General features: G+C 47.0%; 1 protein-coding gene across 1 annotated transcript in view; it reads left to right on the top strand.

Annotated features, from left to right (window-relative positions):
- Nucleotides 1-1006: 1006 nt before the first annotated feature.
- Nucleotides 1007-17383, top strand: part of BTBD19 (BTB domain containing 19) — a gene marked incomplete at its 3' end in the record, with an annotated part of 48416 nt that continues 32039 nt past the window's right edge. The window contains exons 1-3 of the mRNA XM_083157487.1: nt 1007-1259; nt 11039-11267; nt 16202-16255. Of these exons, the coding sequence (XP_083013613.1) occupies nt 1156-1259; nt 11039-11267; nt 16202-16255 (387 nt within the window). The remainder of the gene's footprint in view (nt 1260-11038; nt 11268-16201; nt 16256-17383) is intronic.

Here is a 17383-nt window from a genome sequence, read left to right on the forward strand (position 1 = left end):
CGAAAGGTAAGGCTGCGGGGGATTGGGGGGGGTTTGAATGGGCGGCACGGGGGCGCCCAAAACGTAGCTACGCCGCTGTCTCTAGTCAGAGGCGTAACTAGATATTCGTGGGCCCCATAGCAAAAGTTTGTAAGGGCCCCCTATATATCAACTGATGGTGATAAATGTATGCAAAACATATTAGTTTGACCGCAAAGAATGGCCCCCTTCAGCTCTGGGCCCCATAGCAGCTGCACCCCTTGCACCTATGGTAGTTACGCCCCTTTCTCTAGTATTTAATTTCATTAAAATCCAAGAAAATTATGAATAATAAGCCCACTCCACTATACACCCCTCCTCTGCGTATTACACATCCTCTACCACCCTGGAAGTTATGTATCAGGGCCCCTTCATTCAGCCAAATACCCCCTTCTCCCACCATCTGTGCAGTAAAGGGGTAATTAGGTTGATATAATATCCCCTACCACCCGCGGGACATCAAAGCTTCCCCCACCCCTACCGCTGGAGGATCGGTAGGGGCCCCAATACATGCTATGCCCAGGGGTCTACAAATGCCAAACATGGTGGCATGGATCATTATACATATGAGCTGATAATGGCACCCTGAGGTGCTGCACTGCTGCTGCAAGGTGGCATGGGTAATGATATAGGAAATAGTAATGCAGACATGAGGCTGTCACTGGGAATGAAGTGGACACTGAGGGCCAGGACAGGGACACTATGCAGCTATGGGAGTATAGTGACCCGGGGTCAGGTCTCTCACACCCGGCTGGAATGATGACTGCCAGTGACTGGGACCACCTGGGGGTCGCAGCGCGGGATCAGTAACAGAGCGGGCGGACACTAGTATAATGGGGGGAGGAAAGCAGCGTGCGGGGGGAATCGGGATGGGGGTCTGGGAGACGGCGGCAGCCGGGGTGGAGGTGGTGGGTGCCGGACACGGGAGATCCCGTCTGTGTGGGGTGGGACGGGTGCCGGTCCGGGAGGTCAGGCCTGAGGGGGGCGGGTGCCGGTCGGGGGGTCCGGCCTGTTGCAGAGCTGCTGTTGGAGGATAGCGCGGTGCCGGGCCTACACTCTGCACGACTGAGCCGCTGCCTGCAGTAACGATCACACGTCTCCTGCGGGCTCAGGGAGCTGCCCCCCGCCCCCTCCACAATGGCCAAGTCCCCGCTACATTCCGGAGCCTCAGTCCCGCTGCCGGGGAACAGCTCAGCTCTGACCGCTGCTCTCAGGGGTCTGATAAACAATTCACAGTTCAGGTGAGCGGCTGTGTAGTCTGGGGGGGACAGTGCAGGTGAGCGGCTGTGTAGTCTGGGGGGGACAGTGCAGGTGAGCGGCTGTGTAGTCTGGGGGGGACAGTGCAGGTAAGCGGCTGTGTAGTCTGGGGGGGACAGTGCAGGTGAGCGGCTGTGTAGTCTGGGGGGGACAATGCAGGTGAGCGGCTGTGTAGTCTGGGGGGGACAGTGCATGTGAGTGGCTGTAGTCTGGGGGAAACAGTGCAGGTGAGTGTCTAGTCTGCGGGGGACAGTGCAGGCGAGTCCAGTGGCTGTAGTCTGGGGGGGACAGTGCAGGTGAGTGGCTGTAGTCTGGGGGGGGGGGGGGGGACAGTGCAGGCGAGCCGCTCTGTAGTCTGGGGGGGACAGTGCAGGTGAGCGGCTGTGTAGTCTATGTGGGACAGCGCAGGTGAGCGGCTGTAGTCGGGGGGAGGGGGACAGTGCAGGTGAGTGGCTGTAGTCTGGGGCAGAGTGCAGGTAAGTGGCTGTAGTCTGGGGGGGAGCAGTGCAGGTGAGTGGCTGTAGTCTGGGGGGGACAGTGCAGGGGAGCGGCTCTGTAGTCTGGGGGGGGACAGTGCACATGCATGGTCAGAAAGAAGGTGGTCTCATTAGCAATTCCTTCCCTTACACATCAAAACTTCAAGCTCTTTTTGGAGCCGCTGTTTTTTATATAATTGGGTGAGCCTTCACTTCTTATTGCCACGAATAGAAACTATAAGAGATTAAAATGATTGGGGTCTAGGACAGGATCAATATCCCCTTGTCTATGTTAAAATCAAATTAGACTCCGTATTATAGCTGAATAAAATGACTACTGTTTTAAAAATATTTCCATTGTATCAGGCCGATGAAAAATAAAACCACCAGTGGCCCAACTAGACGGGTGTTACCCAAAATCTGTCCCCGCCAGGCTTCTCAGTGAGGGTAGGAGTTAATTCTGACGGTCCGTCGCGCGCTTCCTCTTCCCTGCCTTTTTATTTGCATTCATGACCATCTTTGTGGTTAGAGTTCTGCGAAGGCTACAGCCGGCTTCACATCAGAAGATTTGCATTGCAGGTGGAAATGTTTCAGGCCGATACCTTTCATCCACCTGCGGCAGGTATTACGTCAGCAGTTACCAGCAGTCAGCCCTGGTGATGGGAGGGTCACACAGCTGTCTATAAGGGGTGGGACAGTTCATAGTGTAGTTGCCACTCTCCAAGGGTGTCAGAGCAGCAGCATCTTTTACCACATTGGTATTTTATTAACGCCGACCTGTATATTCTGACCTCCAAGTCACATTTTTCATAGTTGTCTGCAAAGCTGTTCAGTGTATGAACGTGTAACTAATTCTCTCGTTTTCGTCCTAACGAGTCTGCATTCATTTATATTGTGTGCGCAATACAACATATAATGTGTGCAGATTCAGCAAGGGCATCATTTTTGATACATACAGTAGTACTCGAAAATTTAGAATTTTCTGAATTTCTGCATAAATGTGCCTTAATCTTATTAACTGCAAGTCCAGTATTGCTGCTATGGGCCTTCACTTTAGGCTGTAAGCTAGGGATGGCCATTGACCAGCAATGATTCAAAATCATCGATGGTTTATGACAGATGGTTCCCCTCCATCGATGTCACAGCAGAACCAATGTCCCTCCCCCCCACCCCACCCCACCCCACCCCACCCCACCCAAGTGGAACATAGCTTCGCCCCCAACAACCCTGAAGCCCCACCCAACGTTCTGATTGGCCCACAGGCCAGTCATTCAACGACAAAGGATGACTATCGATAGCTAAAACTGTTGATAGTTATCCATCACATAGTTTGTTACTATCGATGGCTAATTGCAGTATCACCATCGATGGTGACTGCACCGATGGCCACCCCTACTGTAAGCTCCATGACTTAGTCACCTGCTTTCAGTTTCTTTCTCCCGGGAAGGGGGGGTTGACGCATCATGCCACTTTAGGGGCGTGCCTGGACTGTCATGTCCTTAGGCCCCACCTCCATAATATAGAAATTCCCATGTGTTGCGGGGCCGCCATGGGTAGGACTAAATGATGACCACCTCATCTTTTATCCCCATCCCTTCATACTGTGTTGCAGGAGTTTCAATGCGTTCATCTTCATCCTGCTCACTTCACAAGGTACCGACAGGATGCTGGAGACTCACCTACCTTTCCACAGCTCCAGGATGCTAACCCAAAAACCCGTGAGCCGCCTGCAGCTTGTGGGAGGGTAGGCATGTATGCTCCATGAGCAGGGCCCTCCTTCCTACTGTCCTAATTACTTACTTCTCTTACATGGGCGCTCTGCTTCTGGACTCTACTCCTTTTGTAGCTCTCGTTTCTTCAGATGACGTAGATCTGTTATCTGCTCCCACGCTTATAGGTACAAGTGTCAGCTTATGCTGAACTGTTACATTTGCGCCGTTGCATCATTGCCGATAGTTGCATTATTTATCTCTTGTCTACTGTATTGTACTGTTTTATCCTGTATTGTTTTATTGTTTTGTCCTCTGTTTGGCACTGCAGACCAGTTATCTATAAATAAAGTTTAATAATACCTAGCTAATTTGTCCAGTTTGCAACCGGGCAGAACATTTTATCCCTTTTCACCTTCTTATTGGTTGAATTTTTTATGTCTTTACTATAAAATCTCTGCTTATTGGGTGTCTGCAAATAACTGTCACAGTTTTGAGACTAGCAGGTCACCCAGCAGGCACACACCGTTCACCATCTTGTCACAGTATCCAGAGCACAATGGTGATGCATTGTTAATGACACATAGGGCCTTATTCGAGTTCACTCTTCCTGACAAAATCCTTCTTAGATGGACAAAACCATGGGCCTTATTCGAGTTCACTCTTTCTGACAAAATCCTTCTTAGATGGACAAAACCATGTGCACTGCAGGGGGGCAGATGTAACATGTGCAGATAGAAATATATTTGGTGATTTTTTGGTGATTCTATGCAGGGTAAATACTGGCTGCTTTATTTTAACACTGCAATATAGATCTCACTTTGAAGTAAAACCCCACCCAAATCTAATTCTCTCTGCACAAGTTACATCTGCCCCCCTGCAGTGCACATGGTTTTGTCCATCTAAGAAGGATTTTGTCTGAAAGAGTGAACTCGAATAAGGCCCCATGTGCACTGCAGGGGGGCAGATGTAACATGTGCAGATAGAAATAGATTTGGTGAGTTATTTTGTTTCAGTGCAGGGTAAATACTGCCTGCTTTATTTTTACACTGCAATATAGATCTCACTTTAAAGTAAAACCCCACCCAAATCTAATTAGATCTGCACAAGTTACATCTGCCCCCTTGCAGTGCACATGGTTTTGTCCATCTAAGAAGGATTTTGTCTGAAAGATTGAACTCGAATAAGGCCCATAACTCTGAAGCAACCAATTACAACGCTAATATTTTTCTGCAAATCTACAGAACATACCATTCATTTGATATATGATGCGCAGACAACGGCATCATAGAAATGTCACTTATAAAGTTGACCTTTGGACTATAAATATAGTTAATAATAATAAATATGTGCTGCAGAACATCCCCATTTCATATAGTCTTTAGTTGGTCTGCTAAATTTCCCTTAAGGTGCGTACACATTGGGCGTTTTTGCCCAGTGTGTATGGACAGCGATGATGGGGAACAGCAGTGGGCTGAAAATCACTCAGGGCATACACACTGAGCGATTTTTGCCCATCCAAGCAATTTTCCCAGGGTGGAAAGCTTTCCATAGCAGGACTTAATACCAGAACATGAGGGGTGGTCGCTGACAATGATTCGCATCGCAGGGCCGTACACCCTGGGTGGATTTGGAGTTGAAAGCAGCTCAAACGGCAAAACTGAGCTACTTTCAGCTCAAAATCGCCCAGTGTGTATGGGCCTTTAAAGCAGGGATGGGGAACCTTTGGCTCTCCTGCTGTTGTTCAACTACACATCCCAGCATGCCCTGCTACAGTTTTGCTATTTGGCCATGCTAAAACTGTTGCCAGGCATGCTGGGATGTGTTGTTCAACAACAGCTAGAGGGCCAAAGGTTCCCAATCACTGCTTTAAAGTGTGTGAAAGTTTCAACAGCAAGTTTGATCCTAAGTTTTATGGAAGGCTGAGTAATACACATGAAATAACTGAGTGTTTATACTTCTATAACTTTTTTTACAGTTCATGCAAGACCTTTGCTGTCAGTAGATCATTAACTTTTCGGGTGGAGACCCACAGAGTTCTGACCTTTTATTATCCATCTAAGTGCAGGGAATGAAATTCTGCTTATTGTTTGTTAAAACGTTGCTGGTGCAACCACAAGAAGTTGTCAGGTGAACAGGACTGAAACTTAGAGCAAAGCGTGGGCGTCCAGCGGAACAGCAGAAAGTGACTGTTTGTGACAGCTCGGTGACATGACGCAGTTCTTGTGTCCGTGTTTGTGGTGTGCTCTCAAAATAGTTGGGTCCCTTGTGTAAATTTGTATGTACAGTACTTAATATATATATATATATATATATAGAGAGAGAGAGAGAGATTCTATGCTTGGTAACACATGCACATCATTCATGTCAAAGTGGTATCAATAAGAAATAGCAATAACTATGGACCAGCAGTATTGTGTAAAGACATAAACAAAGCCTCTAAAACAGTGGTTCTCAACCTTGGTCCTCAGAACCCCCCCCCCCAACAGTGCACGTTTTCCAGGTCTCCACACAGAATCGCAGGTGAAATAATTGGCTCCACCTGTGATCTTTTAAAATGTGTTAGTGAATAATGAGTGCACCTGTGCACCTGCCGGGTGACCTGAAATACGAGCACTGTTGTGGGTCCCTGAGGACCGAGGTCGAGGACCACTGTTTTAGAGGCTCTGTTGATGTCTGTACATGATACCGCCTGTCCGTAGTTATTGCTATTACTTATTGATACCACTTTGACATCGCCGGGTCGTACCTGAGATTTTATGTTTAATTACCAATGTTACAGATTGATGGTTAATCCTCCAAAGGCCAGGCTCTGCGGTCCAAATAAAGAATAGTAGAGGAGGGTTCAGGTGTCCTGCAGCCAATGCTCAGTCACTCACTGACCCCTGACCTCCTAATGAAGAGTGCCAGGATTATGACCCTGGTCTTCACCTTAGCAAAGCCAGAAAATCAAATTTAAACTGAGAAAACAGTGGACGAACAGCTAACAGTAGAACGGGCACCTTTATATCATGGCACCCATTGCCATGCTTACAGTTTTCCATGGTCCCTGGATGCGACCTGGTGATAATGTATGCTGTTTGTTGGCATTTTGTGGTGGGTGCTGTAACCTAGTTGATGGGTCGCAGTAGTTTGTGTGTCCTGGCTGTTGATTGATGTGTGGCACTTAAGTTGCTGTGTCCATAGCTTCAGAATTACTAATCAGATACTATTTACTAGAATGTGGCAATGCAGGGCTTCGGGGGGGCATTTGAAGTCTCTGCCCATACTGAGTTGTTGAATCTTTATATTACCTAATCTGGCGGAAAGAGGGTTAGCATAGTGGGCATTGCTCCTCAGTTCCCCAGCTCTAATCACTTAGTTTGATTCAATGATCCCTCAATTAACACATCCTGCTGAAATCTGCCTGGATTATGGCACCTGCGCAGACTTTAGTAAATCAATGCTGACCTCTAGAAAATGAATTTATTCTTACAGAAAATACAGGTAAATGAGTAAACCCGTCCAAAGCCTGCCTAGCATATCGTGGTCTGTAACTGGTGGGCCTATTTCTATATGCAGGCCTGGGGCCGAAGTACCATCAGCCCCATTAATCCAGCATATGAATCCCTGAACAGTTCTGTACACGCAGAAAGCAGATGGCAGATGATAGATCTTTCAGGTTGAGGGGAAGATGTAATAAGCCTGGAGAAGAGATAAAATTGAAGCTGATTAGCTGATTTTGAAAAATGGCAGTTGGGAGCTGTCTGGCAGGTACATTATCACCTTCAGTTTTATCTCTTCTCCAGGCTTAATACCCCTGAGTCTAAAACTTTCTTGTGACCGCCATCATTAGCCAATGTTTTTTCTACAAGGTTCTTTTTTTTTTTTTTTTAAGAAAACGTAAATGATTTTCCCCATTCACTGTGCATGTTGGCCTTTTGGTGTTAACCGATTGACGATCTAGATCCGGCATGTCCAACCTACGGCCCTCCAGCTTTTGTGAAACGACATATCCCAGCATGCCTTGCTATAGTTTCAGCACTTCCTAATAGCCAAAATGTGGCAAGGCATGATGGGACGTGTAGTTTCACAACAGTTGAGGGGCCGCAGGTTGGAAATGCCTGATCTCCACACTTCCGACCTATGATCTGGATACCCTATCCAGCATAGGGGTCAGTGATAAAATAACACACTCTAGGTGAGATTTAATAGGATGAGAGATTCAGAAAGTGAGAGATTTGGTGAGAAATCTCCAGGGGTTTTTTAAAGCGGCAATCATTTACACTGAAAAACCAGTTTGATTTTGCAGTGTAAATGATTGCTGCTTTAAAAAAAACTGGAGATTTCTCACCAAATCTCTCACTTTCTGAATCTCTCATCCTATTAAATCTCACCCTCTGTTTTTGCATCTTCTGCTACATGAGTATATCACAGCTTGATAAAACTGACTGTAATAGTATTGTGTGTGCACCTTCAGTGATTAGTTTATCACTGGTTTTACCCTTGTTACAGTAAGTGCTGTTAATATTTAATTTGCTGATTGTACGGTATTGGAAGTTATAATTCCTCTTCGGCGATATTGTGATTATAAGCTGGTGCGATCTACCCCCCCCTTTGGTTCAGTCTTATGGAGACTCTACAGCTGGAATGCTGGAATTGTCCTTTTAATTATCATCGCTTCACATTGCTCAGTGTGGGCTTGATTCAGGAACAACGACCAAATCTGTGATGAACTGCGCATTCCAATGAGACCAGCTTACTGACGTGACTCTGCGGCACCACAAAGTACCAGGGAAGAAGCAGCTACTCGTTTGTACTTCGCATACGTTTGCTGAGGGGAGTGTACACAGAATTGTGGCCTATCTTGAGATGAGTGCACACAAAGATCTAGTAGTTTCAAACAAACCTTGTGCGCCTAGAATAGATCTGACATAGAGAGCATGCGGATATGATAACAGCCTCTAACAAGCTGATAGTAACCGCGCAGCCGCATAGACTCAGCTGACTGTGTAGTGGCAGAAATCTGCAGCAGCTTCCGTACGGCTCTGAGATTTGACATTTCTGTGTATGGCACCGCAGTAATGAGCGGAACCAGTTCTGGGAGAATTAATAATGCCAGTAGGTGGTGGGAAATGTAGACAGTTTGGGGAGGGAATGATGCGATGGGGCTTTCCAGAATAGCACATTGCATTTGGCGGCATCTCAAGTTTTCCCTCGCTCCGAGTAGAAGGCAGGGGAAACCTGCTACATTGACAGTGCCTTAAGGGTATACTGTAGGTTGACAGTCAAAAGGTCGACACCTGAAATAGGTCAACAGAGTTGGAAGGTCGACACAAGCATACGGTCGACATTTAAAAGTTTTTCACATTTTTTTTGTGCCAATGGGGGTATTTCATGTGCTACCATCCACTCCAGTGCGGTTGGAGAGTAAATTAGTGTGCCCGAAGCATGGCGAGCGCAGCGGTACACTTAGACGGTGTCCGTGTCAACTATGTCGACATTCAGGACAAAAAAACCTTGGAAAAAGGTAACCTTGTGACTGTCAACCTTCCCATTGTCGACAAAATGCTTGTGTCGATCTTAGCCATGTCGACCTATTTTGGGTGTCGTCCTAAGGCCTGTCGATCTTCAGTGGCCGACCAAATGCATGTCGACCTAAATTGGGTCGAGCCAATGACCCATAGCCATAGATGCCTCCAACCATCCTCTCTGCTGTAATTTACTTTGCACATTGGCCCCTCCTTCTCCTGACCCATTTCTGGTTCCCTGTTGTTCAGGGGGGGGGGGGGGGGGGGTAGAGGAGGAACCAAGGATCTTATTCAAGGCCACATGCAAAGCTGTGAAATTTGCAGCCTTGTGTGTAGTTTTAACGACGCCCTCGCAGGCTGAGATCCCTTGCACGCATACAAATGGCTGTTCAGCATAAACATAGATTCACAGCATGCGTGCGGGAGGAGATGATTTGATGGTTGCCAAGGTGCACGCAAATCTAAGACAATCTGTCTGCTGTGTTAGGTTTGTGTGCTCCCTGTACGGGAAGAGGGCGGGCAGCTGCGTCATCGCCGAATTTCCATGTGTCCAGTGTTTTCATGGGAATGCTCATGAAATGTTGGGCGTTCCCATGGGCGCAGCCCGTTGCTGGGCCAGGTTTACCTGGGATTTTCAGCCCAGGTCACTCCTGGGATTTTAGTAACAGACCCCCTTTCACACTACACCTCAGATCCGGGAAAAACCTGGGTATACCCCTTTCACACATAAGCCAGACTTTTCAAGCGTTTCATCATTAAAATGGCCAAGGACCTTTGCAATATTTGCACACAATATGGCATCCTTCACAGTGCCTGTGATTTGAGATTTGATCTCCTCTTCTCCACGCACATGTAACAGCTCCCTGACCTCCTCTTCCTTCCAATGCTGTGCCATGGCACCTGACTTCCCACAGGACTCTGCACTCTGTTACTGCAAAGGGAGCAAAGGAGCAACATGCAGCCACTGCCTCTGCAAGCGCCTCCGCACATGTGCCTGAGGCGTCTTCCTCGGCTGCAGCTGATGACCTCATCAGAAGGCGCCTCGGCCACAAAAAAAAGCCACATCACATGTTTAAAACCTGAAAAACACGGATAATACCATTCAGACATAAGCCGGGTATTATACCCGGGAGTAAAATACCGGGAAAAACCCTGGTCAATTGCAGGTGCTCAGTATCCGGGAATGAAATCCCAGGTATACCCTTTCCGACATACGCTAGTCCCGGTTTGGGTGCATTCATGTGAAAAAACCCGGGATTGTCTGAAAGGGGTATAAGTGGGCTCTAGGTTGTTACCGTTAAATGATGGTAAAGTATCTCTGTCCTCTATCACGATGGGTCATGCCACAGATGTGTAGATGGTTAGTCATACACAGAGATGCCATAGCAGGAAAATAGGTTTGTGTCCCCTGCCAACACTACTGTATGAATTTTTTGGGGACTAACTACATGAGAACCATGTGATGTGTCTGGCGGTTATGGGGAGCGGGGCAATATGTACAGAGATGGCAGGATTCTAGATATATGTAATATTCCAGATCTGCGTAAAGCATACCGAACTAGGGATCGCCATCGATGATTCAAAATCATGGCTATCCTGGTTTATGGCTGATGTCCAATACTTTTGGCATCAATAGGGGAGAACCAGATGGTTTTGCTTTTTTTTTTTTTCAAAGTGCCGGCACACGGAGCATAGCCCCGCCCCGACACCCATGAAGCTCCGCCGCCACAATCTGATTGGCCCACTGGCCAGTCAGTCAAATATAATGGATGACTATTGATAGATAAAACCAGGGCTATTTTTCAGTAGGCTCCAGCAGGAACTGAGGCCCTTATTCTAGTTCACTCTTTCTGACAAAATCCTTCTTAGATAAACCATCAATGGCCATCCCTCACATAGTCTATTACTATCGATGGCCAGTTGCTTTATCACCATCGATGGCATCTGAACCGATAGCCACACCTATACAGGACATGTGACTATTGGTCACGTTCTAAGATTTTGTGTATATGTTAGTGTGTTTCCTGAGATAGTTTGGTGGAATCCTCTTCGATTTATTCTTTTCCAGCGATGTCTCATTTGTGGTGGGGAAGGAACGGAGGGTTGTCCACGCACATCGGTGTGTCCTGGCTTGCCGCTGCAAGGTATTCCATACAATGTTCACCCATCAGCTAGAGGCAGCGCAGCCCCTCCACGAGCTCCAAGTCCCCTTCATCTTGGCTGACATTCAGCCTGACGTCTTCCTGGCAGTCATAGAATTCATCTACACCAATACCGTGACGCTCAACAGTGCAATCGTGAGTATAACCATAATAATAATCATTGTATTTATAAATCGTTCTTTCTCCAAGGCAGTTAATGGATAAGATGAGCATTATACAGTACAGAAACTATGAACCACAGAAAATGGAGATACTAAAGGAACAATTAAGGAAATGCTTGAGTAAACAGGAAAGTCTTGAGTTTACAGTCTACCGTGGGCTGCACGGGGCCTTAAAAAGTATCTATAATCTAGTATCTGTAGACCTGAAGTTCTACCGCGCCATAGAAATATTATCGCTGCATTTTGGCCTGAAAACAAAAGCTAGGTAGGAAGAAAGGTTACGGCGCGAATAGATTAATTCCACCGTATGAAAAACTTGGTATTAAAAACCGGGCCAATAAGCAGATGTCTAAAACAGTTGAGGCTGATCCAGAATTGAGTTGTATCTTGTGTGGTTTTTGCACAGGCTTCAGATACACAACTATGAGTGCAACCCTGTTTCCTCACCACTTGCACCTGTAAGGGCGTAATTATAGTTCCCTTATAAGCATTGCGTAACAAGTGTTCATTGATGGAATTACAGGATATGCAGATCTGCACATAACTGCAGATAGTAATATATTCAACACGTTTCGGCCTCTTCATTTCTAGGTTATAAATATTATTATTATTATTATTACTGTTAACAGAGATGTACTAATTTATTAATACTGTTTATTGAGATATACAACTACCCATTATTTTATTTATCCACATTAATATAGATATAATACAATTCACTAGAAATGTTGCTGCATCAACAAAGGCCCCGAGGTTCAGGCTGGATTATCTGTAATGTTCTTTCAGCTCGCATTGTCTACCTGCCCTGTAAATAGGAGACCATTATATAATACATGTATTTGTGTAGCACTAACGTATTCCGTTGCAAACTGTGAATATAAAACTACAAAATGAGGCTGACGGAAGTTCCCCGATGACTGAAGCTGGTCATATACATTCAATACAACGCAGCGTTTTTGACCCCGACACACTTGACACTTGACTTGTTTCATCACCGCCGGAGGTTTCATATTCAGTGCGGCACAGTTATAAGGCAACTGCATAATCCACCGGATTGCGGTAAAACACAACTTGTGCTGGTGCACCCGCTTTTGTGCCTAATCGGAAGTTTTTCACAAATTTTCCACCGAGGTTGTGCAACCATCTGCAATTGTGTTCACTTGAGGACAAACAGTGATTTTTCCGAATGTACTCTCCTTCTGTATGGGGACGTGCAGGCATTGCTCCATGTTAGAGAGGAACAAAACATTGCATAAATGTCTGTGAAATAGTAGGTGGGGGAGGGGGGATCATCATGCGGTTGCACAGAGGTCATGTCACATGTCCTAATACTTCAGATTGTTCAATAATTGTGTGATAACACTAAAATCTGTATCCAACCTGAGTTATTGAGCTTTTAAGCTGTTTCACAGCTGCTTGAAACAATGTCCACACTGCTGACTAGGCCTGGGTTATTTACAGGTGCTGAGGGAAAAAATGTCTTGTAGGCCTGGGTTATTGCCAGGTATTCCCTTTGTCAGCGCTTAGAGATGACATCATCTTCAAGCACGGATGATCCAGCTATTTGCTACTATTAGCGTTACCCGGGTCGGATAATTCGAGTGGCGGTTGCACACTGTAGACTACCTGGGTCGGTAGAGCTAATGGGGGAATTCAATTAGCCATGGAATTTATACCACAGCTAATTTCCTGTGGCTGTCAATTCAAATAGGTAAAGCCCCTTCGTACATTGAAGAATGGAGGGGTAATTGCATACCTCCCAACTTTTCATCTCGTCAAGAAGAGACAGTGCGCGTGGCAACATTTGGGGGCGTTGCCTAGTTGGAAGTGGGCATGGCCTGTACTTGCAGCACTGTCGCTAGGCTACGCCCCGTTTATCGCCACTGTGGGGGCATGCCCAGCCCCTCTGGCTGCAGGAATAGATGAGGTGCTTCTATTCATATGTGTGACGGGGGAACTCCCAACTGCCCCCCTCCATCGCGGGACACTGCCGGCCCTGGGAGGGACGCGGGAACGTCCCAAAGAACCGGGACCTTCCCACGATAAGCAGGACAGTCGGTAGGTATGTAATTGGCCCAGGAGAAAGGGCACTATCTGGAGGTTTAACACACGAGGAAACCCATACACCCACCCGAATGTATTGGTTATCATGTTTTAACCCTGTATTTGCAGCACAGGGAAAAGGCTGTTTGTACTGGTCACAGAGTGAATCTCAGCTGCACTGGTAATACTAGTGCAGCATGGTCACTCTGTGCTGATGTGTTCATGAGGCAAAGCAAAATTTATTAAGATGGGAGTTCTTGTAATGGATTCTATCTATTATCTTCCAGAAGGTGCTAAATAAATAGACTGATTGGTTGCTATGGACAACATTCTATCTTAAATAGAACTCCTATCTTAGTAAATGTATCTCCGAGTGTCCAGATCTGGGCTTTCAAAACATGAAAGAAAAAGTTTGTGTACTATCTCAGACACTGAATTTAAATGCTAAGCAATCATTTTCTTGCACATATTTAGTGCCAGTTACCTATCTTGTCCCCAGTAGTGCCAGTTACCTATCGTGTCCCCAGTAGTGCCAGTTACATATCATGTCCCCAGTAGTGCCAGTTACCTATCACGTCCCCAGTAGTGCCAGCTACCTATCACGTCCCCAGTAGTGCCAGCTACCTATCACGTCCCCAGTAGTGCCAGCTACCTATCACGTCCCCAGTAGTGCCAGCTACCTATCACGTCCCCAGTAGTGCCAGCTACCTATCACGTCCCCAGTAGTGCCAGCTACCTATCACGTCCCCAGTAGTGCCAGCTACCCATCACGTCCCCAGTAGTGCCAGCTACCCATCACGTCCCCAGTAGTGCCAGCTACCTATCACGTCCCCAGTAGTGCCAGCTACCTATCACGTCCCCAGTAGTGCCAGCTACCTATCACGTCCCCAGTAGTGCCAGCTACCTATCACGTCCCCAGTAGTGCCAGCTACCTATCACGTCCCCAGTAGTGCCAGCTACCTATCACGTCCCCAGTAGTGCCAGCTACCTATCACGTCCCCAGTAGTGCCAGCTACCTATCACGTCCCCAGTAGTGCCAGCTACCTATCACGTCCCCAGTAGTGCCAGCTACCTATCACGTCCCCAGTAGTGCCAGCTACCTATCACGTCCCCAGTAGTGCCAGCTACCTATCACGTCCCCAGTAGTGCCAGCTACCTATCACGTCCCCAGTAGTGCCAGCTACCTATCACGTCCCCAGTAGTGCCAGCTACCTATCACGTCCCCAGTAGTGCCAGCTACCTATCACGTCCCCAGTAGTGCCAGCTACCTATCACGTCCCCAGTAGTGCCAGCTACCTATCACGTCCCCAGTAGTGCCAGCTACCTATCACGTCCCCAGTAGTGCCAGCTACCTATCACGTCCCCAGTAGTGCCAGCTACCTATCACGTCCCCAGTAGTGCCAGCTACCTATCACGTCCCCAGTAGTGCCAGCTACCTACACGTCCCCAGTAGTGCCAGCTACCTACACGTCCCCAGTAGTGCCAGCTACCTATCACGTCCCCAGTAGTGCCAGCTACCTATCACGTCCCCAGTAGTGCCAGCTACCTATCACGTCCCCAGTAGTGCCAGCTACCTATCACGTCCCCAGTAGTGCCAGCTACCTATCACGTCCCCAGTAGTGCCAGCTACCTATCACGTCCCCAGTAGTGCCAGCTACCTATCACGTCCCCAGTAGTGCCAGCTACCCATCACGTCCCCAGTAGTGCCAGCTACCCATCACGTCCCCAGTAGTGCCAGCTACCCATCACGTCCCCAGTAGTGCCAGCTACCCATCACGTCCCCAGTAGTGCCAGCTACCCATCACGTCCCCAGTAGTGCCAGCTACCCATCACGTCCCCAGTAGTGCCAGCTACCCATCACGTCCCCAGTAGTGCCAGCTACCTATCACGTCCCCAGTAGTGCCAGTTACCTTACACGTCCCCAGTTTTCAGAATAATTTGGATAACAGATATCCGGATAAGGCATACTTGCCTACTTTAACTTTCACCTCTCCGGAAGACGCCCGGAGAGGCAACAAGTCAGGGGAGCGGGGGCAAGGCTGACATCACTCTTAGGATGACAGGCCTAAGGTTGACAGGGTTGGAAGGTCAACACAAGCATTAGGTCGACAATGGGAAAGTCGACAGTCAAAAAAGGTGAGGTTTTTCACTTTTTTTTTTCAAAAACCGTCTGTATTTCATACCGTATCATCCACTAGGGTGTGGAGGGAGAATAGAATAGTGTGCCGATTGCAGCGGGGTACTGTGTACTCAAACAGCCATGCGCGGGGATGCAGTACACTGATACCGTGTCCATGTCGACTTATGACGACGTTCGGTACCAAAAGGAAAACTCATGTCAACCTTTTGACTGTTGCTTGTCGACCTTCCGACCCTGTCAACTTTAGGCCTCTCAACCTATTTCATGTGTGGATCTATGCCCTGTCGACCTTTAGTGTCATCCTTTATACTGTTGACCCTTTGACCCGTACACGGGATAATCAACCTGTGCCACCACTTTGTTGAGTCACCTTCCAGTAGGGCAACCTCCACCGGCTGTAACAATGTCATCGCTGGTAGCAATCCTTTTGTTACACTGGGAAACGCAATAACCTGCCTGGCTGATGAATATGTCCTGACTCCTGCGGGTACGATATATACGATAATGGAGAGATCCCTTCTCATCCTAAAACCACTGACCATCAATAACCATAGCAATTAGTGGAAATAGAAAAAGAAATTGCATATATTCTATGAGATGTTTTTCATACATTTTATATTTGTGTCTTTTTATATTGTGGGTACTTTACTTGTTTCTGAGTTCAGTTTTCTTTACAGACCCATAATAGACAGTAATTGCAATTGATAAGCTTGTGTTGTCCGCAGGCTCTGGAAGTTCTCACGTCAGCGGTGGAGTACGGCCTCGATGACCTGAGGAAGGTAAAGCTGTGGAATTTGTGCCTGGTGGTATGTGAAGTGGGCGTATGAGGGGGTCGTGTAGTATTTGCGGTGGTGTTCGGTGTATTATAGGAAGGAGTCTCATACAGCGTTTGTAGGGAGGTCTAAACTTATCAAAACAAAATGGCGCCAAAAATTTGCCACACCTGCCCAACTCTACACATGAATGCAGGACCTCATGATTGCTGTATTTTGGGGAATATTTTGGATTCGTTCATTTAATAAGAGCGAACCTTACCAATAATTGGCTGAACCTGGTATATAAGTAGGATAAAAATTCCTTTATTACACCTTTTAAAAAAGACCATTTAGGTCGAAATGCGTTGGTGAGGAGGTTCCTATGTGCTGCCAAGATAACCCGCTTCAGGCAGTGGTTCCAGTGAACCAGGCACCACCATCAAACACCTGTGGAACCTAGCAGAAGGAAATGGTAACATCTCTATGTTCACTGTTTTTGGAAGTGGTTCTTACCTCTGTGTTTTTTGGTACCTATTATGGTTTGAGGAGGAAGAGCAGTTATCTATACGGGGTTATCTATAAGGGGTGGAAGTCCACCCCTTATAGATTCCAGCTAGTCTCTCTTCCTGTTTTGACATGAAGCTGGATGTTATGATCGGATACCAGCATACCGTACCGTGTTACTTTTATCTGTGTGTATCCTTTTTAAATGACATTGGGATTCCTTTATTGAAGAAAGTGGACAGGAAGAGCATATTCATTCATTTATTATTTATTAACAGTTTCTTATATAGCGCACACATATTCCGCAGCGCTTTACAGAGTATAGTTGAACATTCACATCAGTCGCTGCCCCAGTGGAGCTTACAATCTATATTCCCTACCACATGTGCACACAAAGACCTTTTAGGGGTTAATTTTTTTGGGAGCCAATTAGCCTACCAGTATATTTTTGGATTGTGGGAGTACCCGGAGGAAACCCACGCAAGCACGGGGAAATATATAAACTCTGCACAGTTAGTCATGGAGGGAATAGAATTAGTGAGGCAGTAATGCTGACCATTACACCATCCGTGCAGTCCCTTGGGCAGGGAAACCAATTGTGATCTATAAGGAGGCAGCTAATGTGACTTAGCACAGCGAGTCCTATTG

This window comes from Crinia signifera, chromosome 8 (genome assembly GCF_055691185.1).
Source record: "Crinia signifera chromosome 8, ASM5569118v1, whole genome shotgun sequence".
Classification (NCBI taxonomy): domain Eukaryota; kingdom Metazoa; phylum Chordata; class Amphibia; order Anura; family Myobatrachidae; genus Crinia; species Crinia signifera.